At 40.3% G+C, this 11,171-nt stretch overlaps 1 protein-coding gene across 2 annotated transcripts in view; it reads right to left on the reverse strand.

Moving 5' to 3' along the window:
* The window catches only part of CASP2 (caspase 2), a 20,299-nt gene extending 9,204 nt beyond the window's left edge, over positions 1-11,095 (reverse strand). For both annotated transcript variants that reach the window (XR_657949.2, XM_009287147.2), the window contains exons 1-5: positions 10,808-11,095; positions 5,207-5,374; positions 3,401-3,476; positions 1,821-1,915; positions 118-294 (exon numbers count right to left, since the gene is read on the reverse strand). Coding sequence is in view for 1 of the 2 variants with exons in the window: in XM_009287147.2 (XP_009285422.1) it covers positions 118-294; positions 1,821-1,915; positions 3,401-3,476; positions 5,207-5,374; positions 10,808-10,957 (666 nt within the window). In the remaining variant the exon portion in view is untranslated. The remainder of the gene's footprint in view (positions 1-117; positions 295-1,820; positions 1,916-3,400; positions 3,477-5,206; positions 5,375-10,807) is intronic.
* Positions 11,096-11,171: the final 76 nt, after the last annotated feature.

Below are 11,171 nucleotides of genomic sequence, written 5' to 3' on the forward strand. Positions count from 1 at the left end.
CCCCCCGCGTTTCTTGCCCCCATCCCACTGGGGGTGGGGGGGCAGTGAGCAAATGGTTGTGTGGTGTTTAGCTGCCTGCCAGGTTAAACCACAACAACTGGGATCCATTCCCCTTACCTGTGCAGTTTGATCATGAAAGACAGTCACTTGATACCCAAGATGCTTGAAAAGCATCTCCAGGGAAGTACAGTCCACATCTCCCCCTGAACGATACTCCAAGTCCTTCTCGCTGCTGAAATGGACGTTGCTGAGAATAAGTGCTAAGCCTCGGGGCTCTGATATCAGTTTATATGCCTGAGAAAAAGATTTAAAATTGGTAAATTTAGACTACACAAGGAAATAATGGAGTGTTAGAGTAGAACAGCAATCCCCACATACCAGCTTTATAAAATATGCAGGATTTCTCAATTGAGAAGGCACAACAACAGTAGATGTCAAATTTTTGAAGTTTTTTTTTTAATAAATAAAACAAATGTTTGTATTGCAAATGGTCCCAAAGATAACTGTATTTTCAAGTCTCCACAACTGATGATCCTACAACACTACTATTAAGATATTATTCTAGCTTGCCTTATTTCTCATTTTAAAAGAAACACAGCTTATACATTTCAAACTGTGAATTAGGTCTTGCTAACTTTTTTCCCTTTTCCCACCCTCACTCCAGCATGGCCCCACATATTTCCATCATCCCCATCAAAGGCCTTAGGACAACACTATGTAGAATTTAGCTAACATTTCTTAATTGCTGTTGGGAGCAGACAGAGATGTAAAATAGCATGTGAGTACAATTTTAATAATAAGGGACTGTCAATCACTGATCCTGAAAGTTATGTGGCTGTCAAAAAAGGTTAACAGGGAAAGAACTAATTTAAGAGGGGTGTCTTCAAAATAAGTTCCCTCTCTGCCCCTCCCACTCTAACAACAACAAATCAATAGTAAATCAGTTACTAACACTCCTGTAAATTGGAAGTGAAATTTAATACCAAAGGAGCATATCAAAGAGGGTGTATCCAGGAGCAGATGTAAAAGGAGGCAAGTCAAGCTCACGCTGACGCTGCCTAATTAGGTCTCCCCAATAGATAGTTTAAAAAAAAGAAAAAAATCTGTTTTGCTGTACACAGAGCCTGTGACATAATTGTTTAAGTGTTAGCACATTGTGTAACCCTAGTAAAAGTGTCTGCCCCACTACACAAAATTATTTTTTTTCCTTAAGCCTACCCCACCACAACCTATGCTTTACAAACAGAATAAACAAAAAGTAATTAGACTACCTATGTAACTTCTAATGCTGCAGAAGAATAGAAATTCAGGTTGTTCTACCCAGTAGCACCCAGCACAGAATCCTGATCTGGTTCTTGAGCCTAAGGAGAGACTCTTCCGGGTACAAGTTGGCAATTAAAACAGCCAAGACTGTGACTACTAGTTGAAACACAATTCTAATATCTTACAGTCATTTGCAGAGTGTGTCATCACACAGAAGAGGATGCAGACAATTAAACATGAGGCAATAATACTGACAGCTTACACAGAGCAACAGAACAGAAGGCATTTCATGAAGCTCTTCGTGAGCAAAAACCAGAGGCAGAGATTTGTATAGAGTTACAGAACTACTCAGAATTTCTTGACACTTGTAAATGAGAACTACATCAAATCAAACATGACTGGTAGCATCTTTCAGTTACACAAATAGCACAACACTGATCTGCATCCCAATGAAGCGTGCGTTTTGACTCAGTTTTAAGTAGCATGTGTTCAGTTGATATATCCAAACATCTCACATCTTTCACATCTTAAGAAGATTTTCTCTGTCAACTACTTACCAAATGCTGATGATCATGATAAAATTCAGCAGTGCAGTACTTCACTGGAGGAATCAAGGGACCATCCCCATTATCCAAGGAATGTTCCATTGGTTCTGTGCAAAACAAACATATCAATAACAATAAAAAATTCCAGCTACAAAGCCTCTGCATTAAGGTAGTAATTTGCAAATTCTGAAGTATGTGGTCTTAGGCATATTCCTGTATTATACTATTCGTACCTCTCAAAATTTTGCTTGATCAGGGACTACAGACACACAATGAAACATAGCAGGAAAAACAGAAGTACTGGAATGGTATATTTATTTTTTTATAATTTTAATTGGCAACTTTTTTTTGTCTTGTATGTGGGTTAGCCTTATCTAAGGCCTAGTAAATTTGGTTCTACACAGTAGGAAAACAGAATTCTCATCTGAAATTAGAGCCGTGTGCTTTCTGTCATTTTGTACAGTATGTTATCTCTTTCACTGTTAGGCTGACAAACCATTGCTAGAAATATTCAAATAGAATATTGCTTTGCCTTTCATAAAAGGCCTCCCACGCTCACTGGATACAATTATTTATTTTTTGCTGAACACATGCATAAATGATCAAACTAGACATTTCGAACTTCCATAAAGTGCAATGCCCTTTTTTATTTATCTGCCTCTGAACAATGCTTTCCTCTGGATAACAGCAGATCAGGGGAATGATAATCAACTACTTGCCATTTGCAGACAAACACTCACTCCCCTGTCCTGAAGAAACGGAGCTAATGACATTCATGATCTCCTTCGAAATCCTTTTTCAGCCTTTTGAGATATGGCTCTCCTGGTTGGAGGAACACATGCTCTAAAAAACCAAAACAACCCAACCCTAAAACCTTTGCAGCTAAATAAAAAAAGCCTTCAAAATCTAAACACTTGTTCTTTAACACCAGAGAGAGCTCCTAGTAAGCAGCACCCAGTTAAAGCTGTGGTTAGGGAACATGAGTACTCCAGGCATTACCAGAGGCCACATGAAAACTAGCAAGGAGATTCATTCCAACAACCAGTTCCCTGACCTAAACCACAAATGCTTGCTAAAGAAAAGCTGATTTGCTGCACTCAACAGAAGCTACAGAAATCTATGTTGGGCCCATGTAACATATATAAGGCCTTGTACTTAAACTTATTTGCTAAGACGAAAGTCTAAGTTAAGGAATACTGCCTGAAATCAGTATCTTTTCACAGCTCTAGTTCAATTAAACTCTATTACAAATCTTAAACAAAGAAGAAAATCTTTGAAAAGTCTAAAATTTTACTGACATTTACTGACATTTTTACTGTCTAAGTAACAAAATTTCCTGTAAGAATAAATGAAGCTGACTAGAAACTGATTGGGTTTTCTCTTCCAATATGCTATTTCACTTTCATTTTCTAGCCTAATTCTGCCTCCTGCATCTGATTATAATATAGTCAGTTCACTGTCAAGTTTGTATTCCTGGGATGAGCAAAGTGGTGGCAAGCTTATTTCTAGAATTGAATTAAGAGAGTATTAAGAAATTAGAAGCAACCAACCAGATAGCCAATCAAGTATTCATGATGTCATGTGTGACTCACCAATCCAGCGTGGTCTCTTTGAATTACATGATTCACTGGCAGGGAATGGAAGACTTGATCCGTAACAGTGTTCAAGCTACAAGACATCCAATAAATCCATGAAAAAGAGTAGCATAAAACAGCTATTTTTTTTCTCTACGGTATAAGCCTGTAGGTATCATGGAACAAAGATACATGCATTTACACACACATCTATATGACTTAAAAAATATCATGGTTCACTTCCACATGGAACATCATGACAAGACAGCAGCAACATTTTCTGTCAATGCAAAATTCCTTCCCTTCTTTGCACATCTCTACTTCTACCCAAATACCCAGTTTGGAAACCTTACACTGAGGTCACATCCTCCCCATTTTTGCCAAAACTTGATTTGTCCAATGATTCCTAGCTTTTTGTTTGCTTTCAAGATTTCAGTGTTTGTATAGTAAAGCACAATTGAAAGCAAAAAAAATAGAAAGGGCAGTCTAATAAATCCTACATTTTAACAAAGGAACAAGAAGTCTGCTCAAAAATATCTGGTCTTCCTTCCTTTGTATAAAATATGTTTACTGTGAGATTCCATGCTCATCAATGCACTGAGATTATTCAATATTTATTAAATTCTTCCCTTAGTCCAATGCTCACAACTGCAGAGAGTGAAAAGGTGAAAATAAAAATAACAAAATAAAGAGAGTCCCTCTCTCCTCAACAGACAAGACTAGCTTTCAGTAGCTTTCTACTAAGAGTATCACTGAATACTAAATTAAAAGATTTTGGAGAAAATACTTTCTTTGCAGCTTTTGGGTTCTTGATGACACATCAATTAAGAATATGTTGGACGTAGGAACATCCAGGAACCTTGTGCAGTTCAACAAAGAGAAGTGCAAAGTCCTGCACCTGGGGAGGAACAACCCCATGCACCAATATATGCTGGGGGCCACCCAGCTGGGAAGCAGCTTGGCAGGAAAGGTCCTGAGGGTTCTGGTGGACACCAAGTTGAACATGAGCCAGCAACGTGCCCTTGCCACAAACAAGGCTAATGGTATCCTGGGCTGCATTAGGAGGACTGTTGCCAGCAGATCAGATCAAGGGAGATGATCCTTCCCCTCTACTCAGCTCTGGCAAGGCTGCACCTGGAGTCCTGTGTCCAGTTCTGGGCTCCTCCGTACAAGGGAGATACGGACATACTAGAGAGAGTCCAACAGTGGGCCACAAAGATGATGAAGGGACTGGAGCACCTCACATAGGAGGAAAGGCTGAGAGAGCTGGGACTGTTCAGCCTGGAGAAGAGAAGGCTCAGGGGGATCTTATCAGTGTACATAAACACCTGAAGAGAGGGTGCAAAGAGGACAGAGACAGGCTCTTCTCAGTGGTGCCCAGTGACAAGAGGCAATGGGCACAAACTGAAACACAGAGGGCTCCCTCTGAACATCAGGAAAAACAGTTTTACTGTGAGGGTGACTGAGCACTGGAAGAGGTTGCCCAGAGAAGTTGCAGAGTCTCCATCCTTGGAGATACTCAGAAGCCATATGGAAGTGGTCCTGGGCAACCTGCTCAAGGTGACCCTGCTTGAGCTGGGGAGTTGGACCAGATGACCTCCAGAGGTTCCTTCCAACCTCTACCATCCTGTGATTCTGTATGAAAATTCTCTTCTTCCCAAATTTGTTCCCCTCTGGTTTTACTAAGGCTACTACAAGTTGCAATGAAAACCCATCCTATCCTTTGTAAACAATTATTTTTTTTCCATTTGTGAAAGATCACTTTGTGCCCAAACCAATCTGAAATGCAGTCCATCCATTTTATTTTTTTAAAAACTGTTGTACCCTTGCAATCCCATGGCTCAGGTTAGATGTTGTCTTCAAGATCATTGCCTCCAGATGCTGCTGTTTGGTTTCCCGCAGAGCTTCACAGAAGGCTGAGAAGGCATTAGGGCCTCTCTTGGGCAGCAAATTGAGGAATTCCACATTTTGACTGAAGCTCCCAGACTTGGCCTAGATCCAGAGGAAAAAAACAAAATCCACACTCAAAGTAACACCCCAACACAATTCATTTTGCATGATGCTTCAGAACAACAACTTTTTTCCTTCATGTAAATGTTTCACCACTATGCTTAGCTGTGCTAGATCCATTTTTATAGTTTTTCCTAGTTGATTTCACTCCCACTCCTCTGTTCCTATTAGCTCAAGGGGGAGAGTCTATGACAACGCAGCAAGCCAACAATTCATACATTACCACACGCGGTAATACACCCTCTTCTCTCTAAACATTTACTTCAAGTTACTGTTGGAATAGTATCTATTTCCCCTCATTGAATACACTAAGTCCAGAACATGTTTTCACTACTGCCCAATGACTTATGGTCTCATGCATCGATAATGCAAATCCTTCAGAAAATGTTAAGTAAAATACTTATTTTACGCAGTCAATTCTGAAAAGATACTACATACGTACAGACTGTAACATTTAGACCAATGAAGCAATATATAGTAGTATATGAGAAAAAATAACAATCAAAAATTAAATTTATGTATCTGTAAAACAGTCCCAGGAAGTTTTAACTGTTAGACTATTAACAGGACATTTGCCAACAAACCGTATAATTTATACAATAATAGCCTTCCCTGTGAAATCCAAAACACACCAAAACATCACGTACTAAAATACTGGGTATCAAAAATAAATTTTATCAATTCCATGGAATTCATCCCATATTTTTTGAATTACCACTTAGATCCAAGATCTCTTCTTTTGGTGGATGATAAGAAATGGTTGGTGAGTTACACAGAATCAAGGCCTAACACTACGTTTGCAATCCCAGGAAAATCAGAAGAAAAAGCCTTGAGTCACATGTGTAAATCCTCTGCTACAAAAGATTTCACATCACTGGTTTCTTTCATAAAATTTATCAAGCCTGGTGTTAAAAGTAGTTTGGCTTTTGTCCCATCACATTGTTTGGAAGGATATTGCAAAATCTTGTTGATCCAATGCTTATGAACCTGTTATGAAATTTCAGACCTACGTTCATTCATGACTGACTAATAGCATTTATTTTTGTATCAACAATGTCCCTTGACTTCAGTGTTCTCCTGTCCTTTCCCTTATTTATCAAGCTTCTTTCCATAGATCGGTCTCTATTTGCTACAGTAAACAAGCCACTTTCTTTCAGCCTCCTCATAAATGGCCTCTTCCCCTTGACAATGCAAGTACCCTCTCCTATTCCCACAGAAACCTCAACTTTCAGAGCATTGTTGACTAGAAGCGCATACAGTCATCTCACCTGTGCCCTTCCAGAAGTATGGGAATACTTGCCCCTTTCTCCTGGTAACACTTCTCCGTTAGTCCGCAGAAGATAACCAGCTCCATATACTTGTATCTTGCTGTAAGCCCACTGAATTTTATTTTACCTGATAAAGTAAATTGACAGCTGATATTCTAAAGTACCTATTAATTGTTTCTTCCTTTCTAGTAGACCTGCAGCTGTTTATGACAAGCTTAGGATCATTAATCTTCTTCACTTTTAATGTCTTCATAGTCTATGACTAAGCCATAAATCATAGTTAAGAACACAAGCTGACCTCAAGAATTGGATCTTAAGTTTTATTGAAAAATTAAGAATTTTCCATAATGTTCATATTCTGCACTTTGTACGTACAGTAGTCAGCTTTTGGCAGACTGCTTCCTTAGTGCGTCCTTAAATACCCAAAGTGCTGCAGCTCCTCATGTAACTTCCACATCAACACCACATTTAGGTTATACTAAATAATGTTCAGCAAACACTCAGAAGTAAAACTTTCATAAGACAGACTTCTTTCATTTTATTTTCTAATACATCCTTAATTTATTTTTGTACCCTCACAGATGAATTTGATAATCTGCATAACAGGAACTGGTTGCACAATAAACTCTGAATTCCTGTCAAAATCCTGTAGTATTAGTCTTCTTATTTAGCCTGAACATACACGTAGAATCTGTGGAAAGAGTATATATACTTGACAAACATCCTAATCAAATTTATGTCACTTTGTCAAAGCCAGTGATTCCTTCATTACTGTCTAGTGATCAACACAGAGCATTTAAATCTCTATATCTACACGATCTCATAGTCTTCGATTACAGTACAGAATATTCAATTTGTTTAAAAAGCAAGATAAAACTCTTGCTACAGTATCTGCAATTTGGAAGGTCCATCCCAGAGCTCTGGAAGAACAGCTGATGCTCTGACAAGAAGGCATTAATGAAGTGGATTTTGGACTTCATCTTAAAAACGGCTGTTTCCACTGTCCCACTTTATTTCCACTATCATTTTTGCTCTGTGTTTGAAATCCCTCTCTTCTGGGCCTTCATCTAGATAATTATATTTACATCATCTTCGCTACGCAGTAAACACATTTTTTTCTTTATTCTTTCTTAAAAGTGTATATAATTGAAAAAAACTCAAATGATAAACCTTGTTTAGTATCTTTCTGACCCAATTTAAATTCATTCCTGTCAGTTCCTACTCTCTCCCCCCATTTTGGACAGCAAAGGAAGCTGCTCCTATTTATTAATTCTTCTGTGGTGAACACCTACAAACTCTTTACTTACTCTTCATATTCCTTGTGAGCTCTTCATCCAGCTCAACCACCTTTGTCTTCAGTGGCTCTTCCTGCAATGTCCCCCCCTCCCACCTTTTTCTTACTTGTGGTAGAGCTTCAGTACTGGTTTAGCATCTCACACTTGAAGAAGTTTCATCCTTCCTTCATCTCTCTGAGCTCCTTGGTTTATTTCACTTTCCTTAGGTCACAAGAGTTTATTTAAGTGAAGTGCCCTATTTGTTTATTCTTCTGTTTAGTTTAAATCAAACCAACAGGACCAGTATAATTGTTGTGTTTTTAAGACAAGCTGATTTAAAACATAACTATTTATCCAGATCATCTTGATTTCCTGACTTTTTGGGGGAGCAGGGGGATATATAGAACCAGTCAGTTACAATATCCAGGAAAATCTACGCTCTGTCATCAGACAGAGTGGCATCTGTCTCCTCCTATTTCCACTAAGGTACCTGTTGATTAGCATCACAGTACATTTTCAAAAATAGGCTACCTAACAGCACTCCTAAGACCTTTGTTCACATTTGAGCCAGAGAGTGGAAGACTACTACAAATTCACAGACCTACTATAGAAAAATGAAAGGTAAGACAAAATGGTTTTGACTCAAATGATCTTTTTATTTTTAATGCATATTACTTTTTATCTATAGCACTGTTATGATCAGTACTATCCTGCAAACGTTCCCTTCACTTCAATCATTCTAGTGCAATGCATACTTTGCAGTAAGTACTACTGTTCCAGCTGTGAATCTTTCCTCCTATCCCTGCCATATTTCTATTTTTGCTGCAATTTCCAGATTCATACCCTGCAACAGCAGTTCAAGTCACTTTCTCCTCTTGCTCAGACTGCTATTGCTATTTAAGCTCTTAGTTGTATTAGGCACTATTTTTCCACTAAGCCATTACTATTTACCTGACTTATCCATTGTAACACCTTTCTCCTTACTGACAATCCATTACTTAGTATTGTTGCACCTCCTTTTACCCAATTACACCTGGAAGGGAAGATTCCCTTAGTCTTCTTCCCTTCTGTCTCAGTTTAAAACTTAACTACAGCAGCATTTTCCCAAAAAGATTATTTTCTCTGGCATTATCCTACCTTTGAGAAGGCTTTTTTTTCTTTCTTCCTTTTCTTCCCCTCCCCCGCCCCTTCAGTGACTAACTGCAGGCCAGCAACTGAACATCCCTACTACCCACCCATACTTCAGCAGTGTCATGGTTTAACCCTGGTGGGCTGCTAAGCACCACACAACCACTCAGTCACTCCTTCCCCAGTGGGATGGGGGAGGGAATTGGAAGGGTAAAAGTGAGAAAACTCGTGGGTTGAGATAAAGCAAAAGCTGCGCACACGAGCAAGGCAAAACAAGGAATTCATCCACTACTTCCCATCGGCAGGCAGGTGTTCAACCATCTCCAGGAAAGCAGGGCTCCATCACACGTAACGGTTACTTGGGAAGACAAACACCATCACTCCAAACGTCCCCCCTTCCTTCTTCCCCCAGCTCTATATGCTGAGCATGACCTCATACAGTATGGAATATCTCTTTGGTCAGTTGGGGTCAGCTGTCCTGGCTGTGTCTCCTTCCAGCTTCTTGTGCACCCCCATCCTACTAGCTGGTGGGGTGGTGTGAGAAGCAGAAAAGGCAGGACCTGTGTCAGCACTGCTCAGCAGTAACGAAAACATCCCTGTGTTATCAACACTGTTTCCAGCACAAATCCAAAACATAGCCCTATACTAGCTACTGTGAAGAAAATTAACTCTGTCCCAGCCAAAACCAGTACAATCAGTTCTTGATTAATTCTCTGACTTTCACTGTCTTCCTGTATCTTTGTCCTCTTTCACTAGGGATTGGAGCTATTTCAGGTAAGACTGCCTGCATCTCCCACAACTTAGCACAGGTATCCTTGACAGGTTCCATGAGGAACTTAACATTATCTTTGACACACAATGAGTCAAAATTCATCAGGAAGTTACTTCCTCATTGCTTTCAAAAACCTTATCAGTCTCAGGTTTATACCTCCTGCACTTGTGCCCAGCAAATAGCTCATAATTCTATTTTTCAGCATCTGTTCTTACGGCAGGACCATCAACCTTACTAAGGGACTAAAAAGTCCCTCGGTTGCTTACTTGAGTCTCAAGATGCACTTGACGTGCATCTTCAGTCATTTCCTTTCCAGCTTGCTTTCTCTTTGAAGACCTGTATCTCCATCCTGCACAGTCTTCAGCGCATTACCATACCTCTGGGAGCAATCCCAAGCTATTTCCAATGACTTCTCTCCATAGTACCCACTGCTCAGGATAAGTAACAAAAGCCCACAAACAGCATTTGTCATGTGAGAGTGAGTCTTGGATCACATATGGTTCTTCATGTAGTTTACAAAAACACATATAAAACACAAGTTCTTCAAGAGAAAGGTACACAAGTGCCACAACAAGCTGGTTTATAATATATTCATTTACTTACTTTCACAGTATTCTTTGAAAATCGGTATTATTCCTACTTTTACAAATGGGGGGGGGGAAGGGACAAAATGACAACAAAGGACTGGAAGATACCACCTGACTCATGAAGCGCAGCCTGCCGCAACTACATACCAGCACGCAAGCCAGCGATTTAGTAAATCTCAGACAAAATCCATATTGCTAAAAGCAGCTTACAGTTCTCCTACGTGTTGCAAGCAAACCCCATACTGCTTTGCGTGTTCTCCAGACATGATCACATTAAAATACACAGGTAACATACAGATGAGTTTTACCGTGCTGCCACTGCCAAGAACGACACGGAGCTTAACTAGAAATAAAGCTCACGGTGCAGTCGAGTATAACCTGCATACCTGTATCATTTCCATCATCTCCGTGGTGATGATGTCTTTCTCTATCATATGCTCCATCAATTCTTTTAAAACGAGCTGTTTTGCCAGCACCACTCGGTTCCTCTTTAGCGCTTCCTGGTGACATCGCTGCATGCCCCACGCAACCAGCATCCTGGCAGGAGAGGGGAGACCAAAGCCACACTCAACGGCTAGAGCCACCCTTACCCCTCCCAACTTTCTGCTCAGGACGACGACCGTCTCCGCGGGCAGCAGCCGCCGCCTGACAACGGGTGGAAGAGGCCTCCACCGCCCGCCCCACCGGGGATCGGCGGAGAAGGGCGCGCTCCGCGCCACCCCCGGCTCCCGAGGCCGTGGGGGCCAGGCG

This window comes from Aptenodytes forsteri, unplaced genomic scaffold (assembly GCF_000699145.1).
Source record: "Aptenodytes forsteri isolate BGI_AS27 unplaced genomic scaffold, ASM69914v1 Scaffold216, whole genome shotgun sequence".
In the NCBI taxonomy this organism is placed as follows: Eukaryota; Metazoa; Chordata; class Aves; order Sphenisciformes; family Spheniscidae; genus Aptenodytes; species Aptenodytes forsteri.